Here is a 23,940-nt window from a genome sequence, read left to right as displayed (position 1 = left end):
CACTCAGCACTATGTATGGTGTAAAAAGGGAACTGCATACCAGCACTGAAAACACCAAAGGTGAAAACATCTCTGTAATAAGGCACCGTGGATGGAGCATGATGATGTCAGGCTGCTTTGCTGCCTCTTTTATCTAGTTTATCTAGCTATCCTATAGGAACTGTCTACAAGCTGAAGCTCAGAAGAAGCTGGGTGATGCAGCAGTATAATGGCCCTAAGCATCAAAGTAAATACAGCACAGAATGGCTTTGGAGGCACACCTTTTGGAGAGGCCCAGTTAGAGCCCAGACCTCAACCCAATAGACGTCCTAAGAATATGGCTGAGCTGATGATGTCCTGTAAGGAAGACTGGTCCACAGTTCCTCCAGGTCTGATCCACCACTATTGAAAGCACTTACAGTACTTGAGGTTATTGCTGTCAGAGATAGTTCAACCAGTTAACTCCAAGGGTTTGTGAATGATTAATGGGTGTGTTCAATAAAGACATAAAAGATTAAAATTGTTTGGGTGTTATTAGTGTAAACTCTTGACACAGATGTTCATATCACATTTTATGACCTATTCATCTAAAAAACCAGGGAACTCCAAAGAGTTCACATACATTTTTCCCAGCTGCACTACCAATGTTCTATGTCAAAAACCTAATTGGATTGCAATAAACATTTCATTTCAGTGTATTGATCCATATGAGATGTTTGTGGTGAGAGGAGAATGCAGGATCACCATCAACTATTCCTATCAATTTTCTAAAGGGTGAATTATAACTAGCCCTCTGATGACCACACTGCCACTGGGATTTCAGTATCTTTTCTCAGCTGACACCACCCTGTCCTGCAGTTTCTTCACAAACTGGTGCCATGCTGAGCTCCACCCAGCAAGCAGCAGCAGCACCCGACCAACTAGTTTCACCTTTACACTAGAAGGTTGTGACGAGGTTTAAACACTGATTACCTGCTGTGATGTCACTCAACTGCTGCAGGCTGCTCTGAATCACAAGCAGCCAAAAATAAACCACACCTTTAAAGCCTCATGGAAAGACAAATAGCTTGTCAGGCCTTAGAAAACTGCATTATTGTAAGTATGCATTGTAGCGAAGAGACCTAATGTCCAAGAATTTATCTCTACAAGGCTTTTACATAATATACGGCTGCATGGGGGGTGAGCAGATAAATTATCTACAAATAATTGGAGAGACACAAATGTCTATTTTTTTTTAACATTTTATTTAACAAGGTAAAAATCCTATTGCAGTTATAACCCTTTTTAAGGAAAAAAGGCAAATTTGTTTTTTCAACAGTTCTTTATCATATATTTGCCTAAAATGGATTAAAAAAAAACAATATCTACACAGGCAAATGTCACAGAGAAATATCATATATTTAACAAAGTAGAGATGAATAGGTATAGAATAGCATAAAAGAATAACACTGAAATTCATCATCCCATCATTCAGTGGCCTTGTCTGATGATGATATCGGACATGTCATCAACTTTCACCAGCTCCAAATTCTGTTACAAAAAAAGACAAGAATTACATATTGCACCCTCAGTGTGTAACCCTCATGTAAGATTTGCACATACTTGTATTAAAGCAATAATTCAACATTTTAGAGACAATGTTTAATCACTTTCTGTTGGAGTATTAGATGTAAAGACCGAAACCATTCATGTATGTAGTATATGAGAAACTACTGCCAACAGCTTAGCACAAAGATTGAAGATGAAAACAGCTGACACTGCTTAAAGGTAACAAAACCCACCCAACAGCACCTCTATAGCTCAATAATTAACATGTTTTATCTTATTTGTGTAATTGGCACTAGCACAGAATTGTAAAAATTATGATTTGGTTTTATGTTTTCTTGAAACTGACTATTGCTATTGAATCTTAACGAGTCAGTCAAATCTCATCTACTTCCCAGCAAGAATGTGAATGTATATTTCCCAAACTGTTAAACTACTCCTTTATCATTTCAAAACGTATAATCATTTTTCTAAACTTTTCCTGGACTTTGGCCAACAGTTTAGGAAAAAAGTATTTTGCTTTAAGGCCAATAAAGATACAATCAAACACTCACCTTTTCATTGGCAAGATGCAGCAAAGCAACAAATGCCAGAGGCACTGACAGGTTCTGAGCCATTGTGCTTGGTAATCTGGACCAACAAAGAAAGAAGAGACATACAAAGGACATTTTAACGTTGGATCAATCCTGCTGTTCAAACCCAGTGCATTTAAGAAAGATGTAGTTTTTAAGTTCTGCTGCCAGCTAGTTCACAGCAGGGTTCAGGCTAGTTAGCCCTGCTAATGGGCAAAAACACATCCACCCACACAAAAGTTTTGCTTAAACTACAGAGTCGTACAGTAACACAGATCTCTTTCAAACCTGTGAGACTTGACGGCTGTGTTTAGTGATTGTTGTTAAACATGAGCATGCTTACAGTGGCTACATGACATGACATTTATGACTCCAGCAACATGACAAAAAGTTCACCATAATACACAGATTTCCATGCAATGCTCTTTTGGTGAGTGTTATCCATGCATTATTATTCCTTATTAGCTCTGTGTCATGGCAGGCATGACAGGAAGTTTCTTGGTACCTTTGTAGCAGTATCTTTGTTGTGTCACTGAAGACCTTCTCCCCACAGACTTCGACAGTCTCAATTTCCTGCTGGGAACAAAAAAAAGCATAACTAATAAAATGAACACACACAATTAACCTGACCTGCTACATGCCTACTCCACCCACCAAATGTTAGCAGTGACTGAAGCCTAGTTTTCAAAGCTAACTGTCTACACCTGCAGACATAAAAGCTGATAAGTGAGTACTCTTCTAGTGCAATTTACCTCTGTGGATTTCTCTGGGCTTTCAGTCAGAAAAGTCCACATGCTGTTCTTGAGTCTCTTCATGTCCATATTCTTTGCAGTCTTAGCATAGTTGATCTCAATCTTGTTGACCTATATGGTAACAAGCAATAAAATAAGTACACAATTACCAACAAAACTGAAATTGTAACAAATCCAAATCAGTGAGTGAGTGGGGTCTTATGTACAATGTGTGGTTGTGGTATGGGTGAAAACCTGAGGTGAATTTCCTTGTGGGACAGTGAAGTTCAAATTGAAAATGAATTGAAACTGATGTGCCCATAGCTTCCAGGCTTCATACGAGTTTTGTTACGTTCACAGTTATGGACTGTAAATAGTATCAGGTGCTAGAAATCTATATAAAGCAACTTTAGTTGCTGCCAGTATTGTTGTCTCACATGCTTTAACAAAATTAGAAGAACCCATATACACTATAATACTCACCCTGTGTGGCTCAGGCACCAGATCCTCCTCCCCATAGGTGGAGATGCCCAGTAGATCTTGAGAGGGTGTGGGTATACTGTCACCTGAAGGTTGTGTGTCATCTGAACCGGCAAACCCTTCAACATCATCTTCACTGTCACCACCCTAAGGAGGAAGACATACAAAAGGGATAAAAAAAAAAAAAAAATTACCATGTGGCTCCTGAACAATTTGACTGACAATTGCTTTGACTGGTCACTGGTGATGACTGGATGTTTTTTGTCATTCCTCAGGATATTAGAGGTCCTCACATTTCACAGATTTTACAATACTGTATTCAGAGCTAGTTCAGTCTGACAGTAACGCAACAACAATTTCAGTGTCTGCTTGTAGGCAGGGCCTGAAAGATTACAGGTTTAATCACTGTAAACTGTTGTATGCCAAAACATCCTCTCAGTCCCTATGGTGAGGAGCACCGTATTCTACCATGTCTGATCATATTAAGATAAACCTTCACCTGATGAAAAGTTAAGTTAAAATGTTTTTGTGGTCTATTACATCACGTTGACTACATGCAGCAGCAACACCCGTGGCTGAGTGATAGTAAGAGGTGGTTTAATTACATTAATCTTCAGTGAAGAGGTGAAACACCACACAACAAAGGCCACACACATCATGCAGTAACTGACCATGAGACAACATGAGAAAGCAACTGGGGTTGTCTCTCAGTTGGGAAAAGTAAAATGGCTCATTCAATTATATTCAGGAGAGGAAGTGTGAGGAAACACTTCATCAATACAATCCACAGACTTAAGTCTGTGAGATAATCAAAGTTTGGACAAAGTTCTGTGCATCAAATTAAGGCTCATTTGAACTATGATTTTGACCAGCTAGGTTCAACTAACCAACATCCAATTACTGCCTGAGTTATTTAAGAGACCCACAGCTCTAACTCTCTTGTTTGCTCCTCCAAAACATCTTGCAAATCCAGGAGGTTTCACACAGACAGAACATATAGCCATGGTGTACAAACCTCTCACACTAACTGAAACATCTTCATATTATTTATTACTAGTCTTGTTGCCTAGATAAAGCAAGTAAAACCACAAACCAAAACAAATTAAATCAAAAGTGGGGCTCAGACCTGAAGACCTGGACAGAAGTTGGCTGTGTCGTTGGCGTTGTTGTAGTCATAGTCTCCAATGCCTTCTCCAAGCTCTCCAGACAGCCTCTTCTGGCCTTCTTGAATCAGCTAGGGTAAACAAACATGTTGTCTTAATAAAACACAAAAGGTTTTTGTAGATACTGAGACTACATTGTGTCTCAATTGTTTAAAAAGTTAATATTAAAACTAATGACCATGACAATTACTGTGTTCCAACAGCTGTGGCTGTTTTTCTGATGTTTGTATGGACTGAATTCATAACAATGACTGTACCTTGGGTAAGACCTGACTCATATGGGATATTAGACCTGAGGAGAACCCCAGCACCCATAGACACCCACATGCAGCCTGTAAATAACCAATCAGGCAAACAATTTTCTACATGTACACCCAGTGCAGTATTCTAGCCCTCTACAAGGCTATGAAAAAGGATCTGATTTATATACAATGATCCCAGACTAACTCCAATTCCCTCCTGGTCTGCAAAAGTAATGGACCACACTGGTGTTTTGATGCTACAAACAACAAGAAAGTCAGTGTTTGTGCATCTCTACTTTCAGCTCTGTCAGCTGGCAGAGTTGAGATGTCTCACCGAGCTTGAAGGTTTGAGGCTGAGCTGGGAGAGTGTCTCTGGGGGGAACTGGAAGTCTGCCGGCAGAGTCGTATTCTTGTTGCTGGCACTGAGGGCAGACTTGCTGTTAGTGGTGGCCGCCTGTAAAGGGACAGTGGAAAAAGTCAGATTCACTTCAGATACGTAAAGAGTTTATTTTCTACTCAGAAGCTTGTGATTCTGACAAAATCTAGTGTTTCAAATTAGTGGTATCACTTTTTAGTTGAAAACTTTCTTTACAGATTCTGTGACCTGTTGAATTGTATTATTAGAGTGGAAATTGTAATTAGCATTTGTGTTGTGGAGTCATATGGCAAGGCAACACCCGAAGACCAGTGCAGATCAGCAAATGTAGCAGTCCTGACAAGTCCATGAAAGATGATTTGAAACAAGACAAAAATTGTTTACTAGGAGGAAAAATGTCAGGGTGGTTTAAATTCTGAAATGTTGCTGAAAGCAGAACATCCACAGTGTCAGGCTTTGTTTACCACACTGCTCCTGTGCCTTCATCTATTCTGAACAACCTGATTTTCTCTAAACATTTGGTCAGACCAATAACGAAAAGTTACTTTAAATTTTCAGTTGTAGGTAATTATTGCAAATTCAGCTAAACTTTATTAAGTATCAACTCTACTCACTAACAAGTAAAACCAGGTTTCCTGAGCTGAGACATAAAAGCACTGACAACAGTGACACCAGCTGCATCAAAATGATTCCCAAAGTGCTGAATGCTGTGTTGCTATAGCTACCACACCAAAAAGTGCCATATTATAACCTTAATGCCTTTGCGTTTCGATAGATGAAGCATTCTGAGACAGACCACCTCTGACTCTGTTGTTAGGTTCAAAGCTCTGAACTGAACTGCAAAAACATAAAACCTGCCAACATAAATGATGCTGGAGTTTCATTCTAAAATGAAATCCCCATTGTCTAGACAATATGACAATAAAGATTTTCCATTTCATGGAAATTGAAGAAAATCATTAAAAATACTGAGATGGACATTATAGTTTGGAATCTTATCTCAGCCAGCTAAGTTGTTGTATTACATAGCATTTACTGTACTCAACAATAGTTAATCTGAGACCCATTTAATGCCACTTTTTTTACCTTTTAAAACTATTGTCATCCAGGTTTACATGGACATGAAAAGTGAAAGTTCAGATTAAAAAAAAAAATTAAAATACTTTGCTTTGTTTTAAATATTATTATGAAGAAGCCAGTATTCATAGGATGTTATAATGGAAGTCTATCAGGCCAACAAAACATCTTCTGGCTGAAAAATAAAGCCTTCAATATATCTACTGTATATACCAATGGTACTTTAGGTTTATTCTCCTAGTTAAGAAACATCCCTTGTGTGCTGGTGCAAAACTCAAAGTTGTCATTTTCATAAAGGAAAGACTTATTACAGGTCTATTGTATTTGTTGTAGATGCATTTGTTTTAGCCAAGTGTATTTAAACCTCTCCCAAAATGAGTTTCAGATCCATCCTCCACAAAGGCTCATCTTACCAGAATAACTTTTAAATAAAGTTCCAAAATATTAATTAAATATCTTTGCAAATCTTCTGGATAATGAAACACAGCACAGCTATATTCACTGGATAAGAGAAATTCGTCCTCAGCTTTCCATTATCAATACTTAATTTAGATAAGGATGAAAACATATTTTCTAACATTTCTTGTGTTTATTTATAATTAATTATTCATTTTCTTTTTTTTTTTGGTGGGTTAGAGGGTGAAAATCAGAATAAAGATAAGATGAAAAGACCAATCCCACGCATGCCTGTAAAATAAATGTGACGCTGGAGCCAGCAACCCCTTAGCTTGGTATAAAGGCTGATTGTGTTCCTCTTGGAAAGAGCCACATGAGCTGTTCCCATCTTTGTGTTAAGCTAAATCACCCCTGATTGTATCTATTTATTGAGATGCAAGTGGTAGATTCCTTTAACACTAAGCAACAAAGCAAAAACGGCACCAGATGGCAGTATTCTACTCTGAATATAATGTCTGGAAGGAAAAGTCAGAAAAGGTTTTTACCCTTGTGGTGCGGAAATAGGTGTCAAAGTTGACATCATCATTGAAGTCGATTTCAAAGGTCTTCTTGGGCTTCCTTTTACGTGTCTCTTTGTCAGGCATGTGGTCCACTATAGCAGGGTAAATGAAATGAAAGTGACATAAAAAGGCAGACAGAGAGATGAAACAGATAATTGTTATACTCCACACATTCAGCAGAGGAGGACATGTTTTATAGATTTATCTCAGCTGGGACAGACAGTGTTTAAGCCTGTTTATCCCTTTATCCTTTACACTGCCTACATTTATCCAGGTATACAGGTAAATAATATGTAATGTGACTTTTTCACAAGGGCACTTAATTTCTACTCTGAAACCACTCATCTCCATTAATCGTTAATTTCACTCACACTTGTGCTTTGGCTTGAACTGCCAGTAGCCTGGTCCAGCCCATGTGGCCATCGTTCTTGGGCTGAAATACGAATACTCCCTGGGCTGAGAGGACAGCTGCAGACACATAGTGGCGATGTCTCCTTCTCCGATGGGAATCACATCCCTGTGATCACACGAGCACAAGAAGCCAATCAAACCAATGTGCAATCCATCACAAACTGACCTATTATTTGTTGCTGAAAATGATAGACTAGTGCCATTTAATATGTTTTAAAAATAAAACCCCTACTCCTTTGATGATAATGAAAGAAATTTCTTTTGATGAAGTAATGCATTCTAAATTCCTATTTATACTGGCAAGTTAACAAGAACATGCTGAACCATCACTAGAAACTTTTGTCCAAATGCTTTGGGACTAGGATTAAATAAAAAACAGAAAAATCAATTAATCAGAAGGCCTGTGGTAAAAGGGTGAGTTTTTCTACTCCTGAGAAGAAAATAAGCATCACTGTTCAATTACCCTACAATCTCACCTTCCTTTGCTGGAGGTGGAGACCTCACAACCTTCTTTGTACTCTTTTAATCCCTGCTCACAATCACCCAGTCCCTCCTCATAGTCTGCATCAAAGTTAGGGCAGTCATCTTCTTCAGGCTCAGCCTCAGGCTCGGCATTCACATCAAACGCGTGTTCACCCTGCTTCATCTTCTCCAGGAGCTGATTCATAGTCTGAAAGAAAATTCACTGTCAGAAATACAGTAAGCTGGGATGTGAAGGCAGGGGATCCTAAATGACCATCCTGGAAAGGACATTGGATGTTAGACTTGTCTATAGAGCCTGGTGCATGTTTTCAATACAAAATATGAGGTGAAGCATCAGTTGTGTTGGCATTAGTTCTTGAAGGTCAGCTTGGTCCCAACAGTGGTGCCTTATTAATTGGGTGTAAGAATTGTAGATTCTGACGAAAATCTGCCATTTAACACCCATCTTGTGATCACACAAGCTAAGATTTAAATGCATGAAAGAAAACCAGTAGTTTAAATATAGCCAACAATTTATATTAAATAATTTTTTTTCTGCATAGGTGTATAATTCCTAATGATACAATAAATTAAATCAATTCAAGCTGAATGGTTGCAGAAAAGGCATATATTTATAAACCAATAAAAATTAATTTAAATCTTTGCTAAAATTGAGTCATTGAGAGTATGTTAGAAGTTTGATGGTGCTAATTGAAAATCACAATTCACTGTCAACCTCACCCACGAGGTGGAAACATTTCCCAACAGCCTGCAATCAATTTAAAATCATTATCTAACTAAAATGATTATTTAGAGAGGAATTAATACAGACTTTTGTATAAGAAATTCACAAAATTCTGATACTATCGTGCCCTATTTAATGAACTAATTCCACTGCTTTTAATGTTTTCCAAGACCTGCAGCCACTGTGTCTGATAACGTTTCATGCTAAAATGGCAAAAATATTTAGAAGGTGGAGGTGGAGCACAAAAGCTATATCTACAGGAATTTTAACAGGATGAAGGCAACATGACCAAATCAGTCTGCAGAACAACATTTAACATCCAGTGTAGGTGACTGCCCCAGTGTTATATCTAAATTTCCTGAAGAATTCTCCTGATCTGCAAATTGAAACAACATGCAGAAATACCAGCATGCTACAGGTTTTCCTTTTCTGTTACACATATAGAAACACTGTAATGCATTAACACTTTTAAGTTAAACAACAGTGAAACAACAGATCAGACAGTTTTTTGTGTTAGACATAGTGGTTTTAAGATGAATTATTGGTTCCATTAACATCTAATAAATATAAAGGAATATCATTGGGGAATTTTATGATACTGGTTTCTCTGACCTGCTCAGGGTTCCAGCTGGTGAAAGAGAAGTCCTCCAGTGAGGGGCAGATTGAACTTTTCTCCTGGGAACGCTGCAGTCCAGCTGGCAGAAACAGCACAGGAAGACTGGTTTAACGTCATTACTGAGGCACAGTTCAGAAGATGAGAGACAGTTAAGCTGTACTAAGGCTCAGACAGACACCTAATGAGACAGTGTTTAATGGCCACATCATTTATGTAAATGAAAAACTTTTTTGAGGGATTGGTAAACGCTGTTTACCCATGAATGGAGATGCAGGGACTGTCTGAGGAGTTGGAGGAAAGTAGGAGGGTCTGGACTGCAGGAGGTTCATGTTGGAGGGAAAGAGCAGTTCACATCGACTGTTTTCACTAAAGACAACTGACAGGAAGACACCAGCTGTGCTGGTTTCATCAAAGGATGAGGCCATCTTCTGAAATATTGGGTCCACCTGAACAGAAAAGGACGACGGTTACACCAGTTAAATGACTGTTGACAGCCATAAAACACAACTGAGCTAAATATTCTTACACATATCACTGTAACCAAGGATTAAAAAAATAATTTGCTGAAATCACCCAAAGCTCCTAAGATAACAGCTCAGTGAACATCTAATACTTTATCTTACTCATCAAACATAAACCTATTAGATTTAGTGGCTATAAGCTGATTATTAAGTTTTATTAATGATAAAATGATTTAACTGCTGAGATGGTGCACTGTGTTACTTTGAGTAGAATGACCTTTGAACACGAGCGCATAGCAAAAGAAACTAAAAAAAACACACACTGCCATCTGTTCAAAGAATCAGTTAAACTGAGTGAAAAGTATGACAATATTGCTGCACCCTCAGAAAGAAACTTTATTTTGGCAAAGCAGTTGAAATAAGCATGAAGTGCTTTTTGACTTGTTCCATAGTTTTTACCAGGAACTTCGGATGGATTAAAAAAAAAAAAAAAAAGGGGTTGCGTGTGTTGCATGTTGCATGCTGATTTGGCAAGGAAACAATAGCAAATATTCTTGTGCTGTTTGTATTTATTTATTGTTGTTACTCTGTTTGAATTACATGTATTGAAAAGAGAGTGAAACCTTCAAAGTTCCTGTTTCTACTGTACTGTCAATCTACTGGATGTTTGAAGGTTAAATTGTAGCTTTGAAACATAAATGCCGTGGCACTATCACTGATCTCTCATTACACACCCTCTTAATCAAGTTTGCTCATGGGCTCTTTTGTTTTGTTGGTGTAAACACAGGCTTAGTTCATGTATTCCTCTGGAGCATTTCTATACAAGTGCCACAGACTTAATGAGACAGAACAGAGTAAAGAGTAACAACAAACTAGTAACATTACATAAATAAACCTACATGCACTTTGCAGTGCAGTTATCATCCTTTTGTAAATGGGGTGTTCTGTAAAGATGTCATCTTACCTCACACTTCCTCTCAGACTCTGTGCTATTGATGTTGCTCAGGTTCTGCTCCACTGTCCTCTTAGGAGGCCTCTTTCTCTTCGGCTGCTTCACTGTCACTTCACCTTCTGCAAGCTCTTCACCATCTTTGTCCTTTTCCTTTGCAACATGGTCTGCAGAATAAAGAGAGAGAAAAAAAAAAAAGCAGAAAACTTCAAATAATGTAAAGTCTGACATTCTAGCTTCCGTGCAGTTCAGTGTATTTAAATGAAAACCAACAATAACACAAAGTGTAATCTCACCCTCTCCAGGTTTGGTCTCAGACCCCAGGCCACCCAGCACTCTGTAGGCATCAGCATGAACAGCATCCACTCTCACAGCATAGATCTTTGTACTGGCATCCAAAGTGCCAGCTGCCACCTTTAAGAAGACAGACGCACAAATAAAAGATAATATAAATATCATAAACATTTCTTGCATCTGTATTCCATGGCATATTGAACTTCTCTAGAAAAAACACAGCTCATATTTTTAAATAATTACAACAGTCCGTTTAGACTTGTGTAATAGTACGTCTGCAGCTTTGATTAGGTTGCCTCAGGATGCTGCAGACTTCATCAGTGAGAGGATCAATTTCTCATCAGTTAAAGCACTATGCTATAATTTATCAAAACCTTTAAACTGATTTTAAGGAGTAAATGCTCTACTTCACAGAACTTTTAAACAATAACCTAAAACTTTTTCAGGACACACAGGCGCTACATAGAACTAACGCTGGATATTATTATTAATTTTTTTTTATCTTGATCTCGACTCTGTGTGATCACATTCTCAACTTGATGACAATATTTGCATAAGCAGGGTGATCTGTTGCAACAAACGCAGCGCTCCCCTTTCCTTGTTAAGCTATGTTAACTAATGACAGGAATGCATTACATCACATGATGAGCTGTACATGACTGACACAAAAATAAAACTAAAAAGAAAAGGCTTGAAGAAAGCCTTCCAGTGAAAGTGGGGAAGATAACACAAATGTTTTCAACCCTATTACAATTATTACAAACAATAGCATCATTGTAAGGATCAAGTTGTTACTTTTGACATAATGTAAAAAACCATGTCATGCAAAAAACAATAAGAATATTTCATTGGTTAAGAGGTGTAGGAGAAAACTGTGACTCAATTCTATATGAAAAAAAATTGATTCATATTTTACCTACAGTTGCGCAGCCATACGTACAACCAGACATTTTATTTAAATCCTTGTTTCTTTAATGTATGTGAGCCTGCCACAGTGGATTAAGAAATCCATTAAATACCTTGAAGTTTGTGATCTCAGAATCCTTCTGTTTGAGAATATCAGCCATGTAATCAATCAGATGCAGACCAAAGGCATTTTTGGTTGTGATTTTCTGCCAAAATAAAAAAGACAGGTATTAATCTTTCATTTTTCCATTAAGCTCCTAATACTCCCTTGTTTTAAATGTGATACACATCTTAAACACACAAAAAACTAAGAGAAAAGTTCTTTATAAACACTATATATGCATGCACAAAGTACGCATTTACTTACATTCTCAGTGGAGAGTTTTATGCAGGTGGAGTAATGCTCTGATATTTGTGCATTTGACAACTTGGGCACGGCAGCAGGAGTCCATGTGCTGCTGCATTCAAATATGAGATTATCTTTAAGCTCTCAAGATAAATAATAGCAGGTTAGACAGAAATTGGCTGTTAAAGCCATGATTTAAAATGTTTTGAAATTAAGCTGGCTCAAATTTACACTGCAAGTGTTTAATGACAGCAGGCCAGCTAAATTATGCTCAAAACACAGTGAGGAGCATGGTTTGCTAAACATTTGTCTTACCTATGAGTTGCAGAGTCATTGATGGAGGAGTCCGTGGCACTTTGAAGGTCAAGGACCCTTGACCTTCTGCGCTGACGACGCTCTTGCTCATCATCGTTGCCGGGGAAGGCAGCCAGCAGTGGGGTGCTGCAGTCTGCAGGGGACAGACCCTTGCCCTTTAAGGATGACCATCCTGAACGTACCCGTGAGAGGGGTGTAGAGGCTGCACTCATCTTTACTATAGTTAAAGAAATATGTTATCCGATGCTACAAACATTAGCTGGGAACACATTTTATTGTTTAGGAAAACAAAGAAAAATCAGGAGACCATACACAATAGAAAGCATTTGTATAAATTTCAAAGTTGTATAATACATGCTGATGTTTTTCGTTTATTTTAAGATAATTACTTGTCCTGAACACAGTGAAATCACACAGCTGTGAGGTGCACGGTGGGGAAAAAAAAAAGGTTTTTCGAAGTCAACGTGCAGTATTATGAATGTTCAGATCATACAGTATAGCATGGTGTGAGACACTTCCCGGTTTACAGGAGTAAGAAACAATTTTCTGTCAGTCTTTAGAAACTGACAGCATTTGGTCTTTGTGAGTGAAACTCCAGCCGTCTTTTCCATTCGTGCTAGGTTAGCTAAAATGATAACTTGTGGACAGTCACTTAAACAAAGGGACTCCAGTAGAAGTCATGTGCTTAGAAAGTGATATCATATAAGTTGGCGTCAATTTCTGCTTTAAAGAAAGTAAACAGAATCACAAGCTGAACCTGAACAAAACAACAATCGAGCTAACAGCTACTTTTGCATGCACCTTGGCATAACAACTTTAGCTTCGGCTGGAATGAGTCTGCTAATATGACTAGACGCGTCCTAACTATTGTCAGCTAACTAGCTTACGAACACACAAAACATTTAGTACACGACTTCCTTTATCCATTGAACCTACCTTGAAATGTCTGAAAGCTAATATAGCTTTACAACTTCTTATTGTTACATGGGAAGCTGCGCTTCTTGTCTTCCTGTTCAACATTTGAATTTTTGCGCCGAACGGTTTACGTACCACCGTCCTACGTCATGACGTCAAGCCACGCCCACGGCATGTTTCTAATAGAAAACGCATTGGACTACATTAGCGTCAGACAGCAATTTCGTATTAGCTTTGGTAGTATTATTGTATGACACTTCTGTTCTTTGACAATGTTGTTCTTGCTCGTTTGTATGATTAAAGTTTAAATGAAAAATTCAGTAGTGTGCAGTGTGTGTTATTCGTTTGGCCAAACATGCAGAGACTTTGCTGTACGACAGAACACCTGCAAACTAACTAACAGGCGTGGAGTTAACAGGCACTCAGTTGTGACACAGTAAAACGAAATATTGTAGTAGTACAACAAAATACTACTTTATTCCCCTATGTTTCATCAACCTTGCTGCATAGAAAAATTAACAACATGCTGCAAGTACAGTTTTCCTTTACAATATCTTTATCATTCAATAGACTTGCTTTTGTACTCCTGCTACATGAAGTTAACTAAACGTTGAATTACCATAGTCTGTATGCACTCTAAGCCTCTTTAGAATTACCATGCACCCCTATGAACATGTAATTAATTTAAGCAGCTCTGCAGAACCGATTTTTATAACTGACTTTGGTGAAAATGTGTTTCAGACCTATGAAAGTAAATTAATGAATATTATGCAAAAATGGAAAAGATGTGGAAAGATATGAATTTCAATGCCATAATAATTAGACCGCAATGTTGCTGAATTTCGTCTATACATACAAAATGGATGGATGAGCTGAGATTATTGAAAGAACAATAGCAACTCACTAGATGGCAGTAAAAAATTAAAAAATAATAAAAAGGGTCAGCTCTTGGGAGGTCACAGTTTTTTCCGTGCCTTTCATATGTTTGAATTCAATCAAAACTAATTAAAATGTAACTACGCGAATGCAATTTCTGGCATTTCTCATATCACTATACATATCGATCTCAAAAATAACTCAAAATTTCATTTTCACACCATGCTGTCTAAATGAAAGAACACTTTGTAAATTGATTTACCAAAATTTTTACTGCCATATATCTGAACCTTTCTGGTAGCTTTGAGGAGCATAGACTTAAAAATTAAAAGATAATCTCTTTTTAAAATCAGAAAAACTTTAAGAAATTGAATAAGTCTTTTTCAGCTCAGAGTATAATTGTCACATTTAATATCAATAACTTTCAATCTGGACTCAAGCTTGCAGACAGAACTTTTATTGAACACTATAAAAGGAAAACCAAGATATTTATAGAGGAGGATCCAGGGACACAGGAGCAGGACCAGGAAACACAGGCCCAGTGGAGTGGTCTCCACACAGACTCCAGGATCCTGAGTGCCTCTGCCTGTATGTAATCTGAAACATCCATCTAGAGTGTTGAAGCTCTTGAGACTTGCTTACATCATTTGTCCTCTGACATGTCTATAAGCTATAATATTTAAACATTCAGGCAAGTATTTCAGAAACAATTGCCTGTCTATTATGCACTTAATATAAAGATTTCCAAAAATTCACACTCTTCTGTTGGAGGATTGTTTAGCAGAAGTTTTTGGTCCTGTGTGGTCGACTGTGGTTTGAACTATAACCACAGATAATCATGTGATCATGTGTGTGTGTGTGTGTGTGTGTGTGCGTGTGTGTGCGTGTGTGTGTGAAACAGTCTGCTGCATCCAGACAGTGTCTATGTGTAATATGTACAATGGCTATAGTTGAACCACATACATGTATACTTATACATAAGAGGCCACTTACATACATACATACAAACACATAACAAATGACAAGCATCTATCTCTAAAATAGTCCAATCAAAAACCTCTGGTCTCACAGGTCACACAGTACTTTACTTAATTTATGTATTTATTAGGGAACAAAAGTAAGATGGAAAAATGCAAATTTTCATCTCCAGTCCTGGCTGTGATAATGTTATACAACTAAAAGAAACAAAAAAAAATCACATAAAAACATATCAAAGATCTGGTGCAGAGAGTATTGAAACTGTTCTCTGTGGCTCAACACATTACGAGGACTAAGACACTTTACTGGTTTTTCCTTTAATGTGACACCCATCTGTATGTACTGCACCGGTTCAATGCTTTTAGTGAAATTACAAAGCAAAGGTGTGCCATGAATGGGTTGACAGGGTTGTTAAAACAAGAGCAGACTGAAGCAGTAGACCAAGGCCTAAGAATGTGTATCATTTGTTTTAATATGCTGGGAATGTTAGATGGGTCAGAGTCAGGAAGAAAGCATGTCATAATAAATAGAACAATAAAAGTCAAAAGGAAAAGCAGAATATATTTTCATTTTACTGATGGAACAAACTGTGTTGAATGCCCTTGGCTTTGTGGCTTTAACAGCCTTAAGCACTTCTAAAACAACTTTTTTTCAGAGCAAAAGTGTTTCAGATATGTAATTACAATGCTGTTTTTTTAACCAGGAATTGCCAGCTTTGTTTTGATATTGTTTACTTGTTATTATATTTTATTTCCCTTAATATTCAGTTGACCACCAGCATCACATAAACACATCTGAGTTTCATCTGTAGAACACAGGCCAAATGAACAGGTGTGACAACCCATGTAGCCTCATTAGTACTTTATACATTATAGATACTGTGATTCAATTACATGACATTTCCTAAGCAAAACAATGAAGAAAAAAAATGTTTCAGGTTTGATGTCATTTTATTGTCTGTTTGAATGATAAAATATTTGCCGATATTATGACATTAACATTATAACTAACATTAACCAGTATTAGAACATTAAAATTTAATATTTACACAGACTGCAGTTGCACAACAGACTTAACCGTATCCTGTGGAGTTTATGACCACAAGCATCATTACACATATACACCTGCATATAGGCAACTATGCAGGTGGCACAATTTACTTTCTTGCTGCTAGTTTTCACGCAGATCTTCATCAACAGGAGAAATGCATCAAAAAAACATAACGACATGCAAAAAAGACTGAGCACAGTGTCTGAGTGGTTAGCACTGTTGCCTCACAACAAGAAGGTTCCTTTTTCAAAACCCATCAGGGGCCTTTCTGTATGGAGTTTGCATGTTCTCCCTGTGCTTGTGTGGGTTTTCTCCAGGTACTCTGGTTTCCTCCCACAGTCCAAAAACATGTATGTCAGGTTGATTGGTGACTCTAAATTGCCCATAGGAGTGAGTGTGAGTGTGTGAGGTTGTTTGTCTCTATGTGGCCCTGTGATGGTCTGGTGACCTGTCCAGGGTGGACCCCTGCCTTTCACCCAGAGAGAGCTGGGATAGGCTCCAGCTGATCCCTGTGACCCTAGAAAAATAAAATAAGATAAATATAAATATAATACAATATTATACGTGGATAGATATGAGATTTGCATATGTACAAATCTACAAGGAAAATACAAGTATATATACACTATATACATTAACAGGCAGGATAAGGTAATAAGGTGCAATAACAAACCTGAATAAAATGGAATTATTTGATGCTGTACCGTTCACTGTGGCAGCAGAGCCAGATAAGTCTGTTGGAGAATGAGCTCCACTGTTCCGCTACAGTCTGGTGAAGTGGGTGTGAAGGGTTTTCCACGTTGGAGAGCAGTTTGTTCAGTGGCCTACTGTCCCTCACTAAATCAACCATCTCCATGTCATTGCCGATACCATGTCCAGCTTTCTGGATCAGTTTGTTAATCCAGCTGATGTCCCTTTTACTGAAGTTGCTCCAGCAACAGACTAGAAAAAAATACAGACAAACATTTCTCCATCCATCCATCCATCTTCTTCCGCTTATCCGGGGCTGGGTCGCGGGGGCAGTAGCCGAATCAGGGATACCCAGACTTCCTTCTCCCTGGACACTTCCTCCAGCTCTTCCGGGGGGACACCGAGGCGTTCCCAGGCCAGCCGGGAGACATAGTCCCTCCACCGTGTCCTGGTCTTCCCCGGGGCCTCCTCCCAGTGGGACATGCCCGGAACACCTCTCCATGGAGGCGCCCAGGAGGCATCCAAAACAGATGCCCGAGCCACCTCAACTGACTCCTCTCGATGTGGAGGATAGGTGAGAGTAGGAATGTAGATTGACTGGTAAATTGAGAGCTTCGCCTTACGGCTCAGCTCCTTCTTCACTACAACGGACCAGTAAACGACCGCATTACTGCTGCCGATGCCCCGATCTGTCTGTCAATATCGCGTTCCGTCCTTCCCTCACTTGTGAACAAGACCCCGAGATACTTAAACTCCTCCACTTGAGGCAGGATCTCTCCCCTGGCCTGGAGATGGCAAGCCACCTTTTTCCGGTTGAGTACCATGGCCTCGGACTTGGAGGTGCTGATTCTCATCCCAGCCGCTTCACACTCGGTTGCAAACCACCCCAGCGCACGCTGGAGATCCTGGCTCGATGGAGCCAACAGGACAACATCATCTGCAAAAAGCAGAGATGAAATCCTGTGGTCCCCAAACTGGACTCCCTCCAGCCCCTGGCTGCGCCTAGAAATTCTGTCCATAAAAATAATGAACAGAACCGGTGACAAAGGGCAGCTCTGCCGGAGTCCAACATGCACTGGGAACAGGTCTGACTTACTACCGGCAATGTGAACCAAGCTCCTGCTCCGTTTGTACAGAGACTGGATAGCCCTCAGCAAAGGGCCCCGGACCCCATACTCCTGGAGCACCTCCCACAGGATGTCACGAGGGACCCGGTCGAATGCCTTCTCCAAGTCCACAAAACACATGTGGACTGGTTGGGCAAACCTCCTCTCCAGCACCCTGGCATAGACCTTCCCCGGGAGGCTGAGGAGTGTGATCCCTCTGTAGTTGGAACACACCCTCCGGTCCCCCTTCTTAAAAAGAGGAACCACCACCCCGGTTTGCCAATCCAGGGGTACTGTCCCCGAACGCCACGCGATGTTGCACAGGTGTGTCAGCCATGACAGCGCAATAACATCCAGAGACTTAAGGTACTCGGGGCGGATCTCATCCATCCCCGGTGCTTTGCCACTGAGGAGCTGCCGAACTACCTCAGTGAATTCGGCTTGGGTAATGGATGGATCAGTCCCCGAATCCCCGGCCCCTGCTTCCCTTATGGAAGACGTGTTGACGGGATTGAGGAGATCCTTGAAGTTTTCATTCCACCGTCTGACAATATCCCCAGTCGAGGTCAGCAGCTCCCCACTTCCACTGTAAACAGTGTTGGTAGAGCACTGCTTCCCCCTCTGAGGCGCCGGACGGTTTGCCAGAATTTCTTCGGGGCCGACAGGTAGTCCTTCTCCATGGCCTCAACAAACTCCTCCCATACCCGAGTTTTTGCCGCCGTCACCGCCTGGGCTACAGCACGCTTGGCCCTGCGGTACCTGTCAGCTGCTTCGGGAGTCCCACAAGCCAACCAAGCTCGGTAGGACTCCTTCTTCAGCTTGACGGCATCCCTTACCTCCGGTGTCCACCACCGGGTTCGGGGATTGCCGCCACGACAGGCACCCGAAACCTTACAGCCACAGCTCCTAGCCGCCGCGTTGACAATGGAGGTGGAAAACATGGTCCATTCGGACTCACTGTCCCCAGCCTCCCCCGGGATTTGGTAGAAGCTCTCTCGGAGGTGTGAGTTAAAGATCTCTCTGACAGTGGGTTCGGCCAAACATTCCCAACAGACCCTCACAGTACGTTTGGGCCTGCCAAGTCTGTCCCGCTTCCTCCTCCGCCAGTGGACCCAACTCACCACCAGGTGGTGATCAGTTGACAGCTCTGCCCCTCTTTTCTCCCGAGTGTCCAAGACAGAGGTCAGATGACACGAGTACAAAGTCGATCATTGACCTCCGGCCTAGGGTGTCCTGGTGCCATGTGCACTGATGGACACCCTTATGCTTGAACATGGTGTTCGTTATGGACAAACTGTGACTAGCACAGAAGTCCAGCAACAGAACACCACTTGGGTTCGTATCGGGGAGGACGTTCCTCCCAATCACGCCCCTCCAGGTTTCACTGTCGCTGCCCATGTGAGCGTTGAAGTCCCCCAACAGAATTATGGAGTCCCCGGTAGGAGCACCTTTCAGCACCCCCCTGAGAGACTCCAAAAAGTCTCCAGTACTCTGCACTGTTGTTCGGCCCATAGACCTATCCCCGACCCGGAGGCGCAGGGAAACGACCCTTTCACTCTGGGCGGAAAACTCCAACATGTCGTGGCTGAGCTGGGGAACTATGAGCAAGCCCACACCAGCTCGCCGCCGCTTACCGCGAGCAACTCCAGAGTAGAAGAGAGTCCAGCCCCTCTCAAGGAGCTGGGTTCCAGAGCCCAGGCTGTGCGTGGAGGTGAGCACAAGCTCAGACTCCTTCCCCCCCAGTGAGGTGACATTCCATGTCCCTAGAGCCAGTTTCAGCATCCAGGGATCGGGTCGCCGAGGTCCCCGTCCTCGACCACTGCCCGATCCCCTATGCACCGGCCCCTTATGGATCCTCCTGCGGGTGGTGGGTCCACAGAAGGGCGGCCCCACGTCACTCTTTCAGGCTTTGCCCGGCTGGGCCCCATGGGGGGAGACCCAGCCACCAGGCGGGCCCGAACCCCAGGCCTGGCTCCAGGGTGGGGCCCTGGCTTGGCCATGCTGGGCGACGTCACGGTCCTCAGTTGTCGCTCCATAAAAGGTCACTGAACCGCTCTTAGTCTGGTCCGTCACCTAGGACCTGTTTGCCTTGGGAGTCCCTACCAGGGGCATATAGCCCCTGACAACATAGCTCCTACCATCAAACATTTCTTTGTTTATTAATTTCCAGAAGAAGAAGAGGAGACAATTGGTACAAAATTCTGACGTATTGGTTTTACCAACTCCTTGACCTACACTATACCTGTTTTGCAGTTTGTTACAGCTGAAGTTTGTCAAATAACCAGCTGAGGTAGTTTGCCTGACCTGGAGAGACGGACATGTGTGTGAAAAAGAGAATTCTTTTTTTTCCGAGACCACATGTTTATTTTTCTTCCTGTGTCTAATATCTAACATATAATGCCTAATATTTTGCTAAACACTGGAGGAAAGTTGGATATAAATCTAGTACAATGTAATGCACCCATAGAATTAAACTACATCTAAATAACCCTAAAATGATTCTATGAATACTGATGGCTCACATGAGGAAAGCAGGTGGCAGCAGTCCAAATATTGATTTGATTTCTTGATCTACTGATTAGAGGTAAAATTATGATTAGCAAGACTGATGTGAGCTTATTTACTGTTCAACCCAGGATTTTGCTTTATGTACTTGCCCGAGTCTGATCTCACGGAAAAGCCAAACATCAGCATGATTGATTTTTATGACAGCCATGGAGTTAGAATCATTGACACGTCTGTGTGAGCTGTAAGACTCTCTAAATCATGCAAGTACTGCCTGGGTTTAACTAATGTGATTTATCTTTTCTTCAGCAGTATATGAGGGAACACATTTGTGACTTATTATAAGAACCTCCATCATGACATCTGCTTTGAAAATGTGCCTGTACTTTACTGTTGCACAGAAAAGCAAGCTTGTGATTCTGTTACATATGGTCACACTGAAAAGGGGATATGGGAAAGTGCTTACAGAATAAAATAAAGAAAATATAAAGATAAATGATATATCATAGAGGTCTGCTCTCAGTGCAGTGTGTAACAGGGTTCCCATGTGAGTAAGATGAATAAAGGCCATCCCATTTTCATGTGTAGGATAGTCCAATGATGGAGCAATTCCACAATATAGAGGGTAGATAAAGAGTACATTTGTAGCCACAGTCTTGGATGTGATGATGCAGAGGAAGAGAGATAGCAGATTTGTTTGGAGCTTCTCATCCCAGGAAATTGTTCAGGGCCTTTAAACTATTCATCATCCACTAAATGATTTGTCCCTGAGTAATGATGCAACCCTTTTAATTCATTTTAATTAAAAATTAGACTTAGAAGATCATCTCAACATGGTTCCACGCTCCACGCAATGCCTGGAAACATGTGGCATTGTTCCCATGTGTGTTCAGGAGCAGGCTTTTTACGCAAATAGAGCTGTGGCCAGAGAAAGTGAACACAAGGAGGAGTCAAGTAGCAGTTTGACAGCATCCATGAGAAAAAAACATTAAATAAATATAATGACAATCAGCAAAGATGTCAATCAGGCACAGTGCATATTTGTCAGGTGGTTTTTGGGGTATCAGGGACCTTGTGTCCAGGTGTCATTGGTCTGAGCCTTCAGAAGAGACTGTTTTACATGACTGAGTTCCTTAAGGGGAAAAGATGAAGGCTGTGTCCATGTGAGTGAAAATGTCATTACATAGGGCCTGTATTGCATTAAAGAAGCCTGTAACAATGTATTTTTATTCAACCTCAACAAATCCACAGATGATATGGCCACAGGAAAATATACCAAACATTTATTGGGAAAAATAAATCTCTGTCCTTAAATATGAATTATCATGAAGTGAGAAGTTTAAACTGTGTAACTTATTTTATAGGCAGTGGATGCCTTTCACCCTTGACTGAGCTAAAAACTAACAGATATGCCATATTTCTATTATATCTGACTGTTGCTGTATTAGTTACATCATAATGATGCACCAACCTCTTCTGCATTAATTTAATGTTGCTTGACTGGAAAATTAGAATTGATCTTGACAAATCAACTACTACTGTTCACATAATCATTGCAGATTGAAAAACACATTCATTTTCTTTATTTAATCAAAATTTGTGGTACATTTGGATGGAAATCCACATAAAAACAGAGTGAAACAGCTTGTCTGTAATATCTGTAAAATCCACCTACTGGCTTATTCTATCCTTTCAGAGTGTATAAATCGAAACTTGATTTGTGGCAGGAGACATATTCACTGTAGTAAAGCATTGTTTGATACATAAACTACATGAACTTAAACATACAGTAGGTGACTTTTCGACAGACATCCAGAATTAACAGCTTTTCGATTTGCAGTGTATTCTCAGTGTTGCCACACATTCTCTGTCTGTTTGTTGTTGTCATACTACATTAAGTAAACAGCAGGACATGCCATAAACATGCCCTGTTGTTTATTTGTAAGCTAAGAAGGACCTATTTTGGACATATTTCAATATCATAGTTGGCTATCTAGCATTTTGAATCAAATGCAGAGTTTAAGGTCAGATGTTTGCATGTGTAATTCCTGCATGGTTTAAATGTTCTCAGTGCTTCTGTATCATGGAAAATGCACTCAGTTGTCACTGAGATGAATGACTCCCTTATTGGCCTTCAGAAAAAACACGTCATACTTTTTTATGTGCTCTGTGTAAATTGGTGAGCTGTTGATAATTACACTATGCTACATGCAGACTCAGTTGAAAAGTTTGGGTTTTGCAGACAAGATGGAACTGATGTCACTAAACAGTAACTTTGACAAGATCTCCATGCAGCTTCTCTGATTTTTCAGAGCCTCTTAATTTTGAATGGGTCCTTCAGTGGGGCATCAGAAACATAATGTGCCATAACGGGGTTTAGGTTAGGGGTTCAACGGGCTTTAGGTCAGGAAAACATGAGGGCCAGTCAATTATACCAGTGCCTTCATCAGAATTGCCTACACACTGTGGCCACATGAGGCCAGCCACAAGGAAGAAACTAGAGCGCACTGCACCAAGGTAAGGTCTGACAGTCACTCTGAGGATTTCAGTCTTCCATGGAAATCCCTCCCCAGACTGTGAAAAGAATGGGGGACTAGTGCATGACCTGCCAATTCTGGTGTTTTCTGCTAATCGAGTGGATTGGCATTGGGCTGTGAGCACTGAGATCTTGGTCAGAATCATACACACCAGTGGTCTGTTGGAGGTCACTTTGTAGGACAGTGTCCCTGTCCAGCTCTCCTGGTGTAACAGCTGGTCTCCTGGTATCTCCTCCATATTCTTGAGATTGTGCAGGGAAACACAGCAAACCTTACTGCGACTACATGTATGGCTGTGCTATCTTGAAGTAACTGGACTACCTGTGCAACCTGATTGGCCTACAGGTACTGCCTCATGCTACCTGCTGTGACAAGGACAAGAGCAAAAAAGCCTGAGAAGAATCAGTCAGGAAGAATAAGGGGAGAACATTTGTCTGTGACCACCACATGTAAAACCATTCCCTTTTTGGGGGTTGTCTTACTTTTGCCTCTCATTTGCAGTTGCATTAAATTTGCTAATGTTGTTTCCATCTTTCCAGACGTTATATATTTCCATGTCTGGATATACTGCTTAAAATCAGACCATACAACTTGTCATTATTATATGGCTATGTAAAAACATTCTGCTTAAGTTCAACAGCATTAACAATTCTTGCA

General features: G+C 40.5%; 1 protein-coding gene across 3 annotated transcripts; it reads right to left on the bottom strand.

The window, feature by feature from the left end:
• Positions 1-1,204: 1,204 nt before the first annotated feature.
• Positions 1,205-13,673, bottom strand: ncaph (non-SMC condensin I complex, subunit H). 3 transcript variants are annotated; one of them, XM_026321552.1, is made up of 18 exons: positions 13,563-13,673; positions 12,627-12,843; positions 12,333-12,423; positions 12,079-12,171; positions 11,062-11,179; positions 10,781-10,932; positions 9,612-9,801; positions 9,352-9,434; positions 8,009-8,202; positions 7,493-7,638; positions 7,107-7,213; positions 5,047-5,166; positions 4,434-4,541; positions 3,311-3,454; positions 2,849-2,959; positions 2,602-2,672; positions 2,079-2,154; positions 1,205-1,509 (listed from the first exon to the last, which is right to left on the bottom strand). In XM_026321552.1, exons 2-18 carry the CDS (start codon positions 12,836-12,838, stop codon positions 1,450-1,452), a joined length of 2,076 nt encoding a protein of 691 aa, XP_026177337.1. In that variant the 5' UTR covers positions 12,839-12,843; positions 13,563-13,673; the 3' UTR covers positions 1,205-1,449. The 3 variants fall into 3 exon arrangements, with proteins under 3 accessions (XP_026177337.1, XP_026177339.1, XP_026177338.1); XM_026321554.1 differs by having other exon boundaries at positions 12,333-12,420; XM_026321553.1 differs by lacking the exon at positions 13,563-13,673 and having other exon boundaries at positions 1,444-1,509; positions 2,602-2,669; positions 12,627-12,838.
• Positions 13,674-23,940: the final 10,267 nt, after the last annotated feature.

The sequence above is a fragment of the Mastacembelus armatus genome, chromosome 9 (assembly GCF_900324485.2).
Source record: "Mastacembelus armatus chromosome 9, fMasArm1.2, whole genome shotgun sequence".
NCBI classification, from domain to species: domain Eukaryota; kingdom Metazoa; phylum Chordata; class Actinopteri; order Synbranchiformes; family Mastacembelidae; genus Mastacembelus; species Mastacembelus armatus.
The sequence above is the reverse complement of the archived record's forward strand: the minus strand, read 5'-3'. Positions and strand labels throughout refer to the sequence as shown.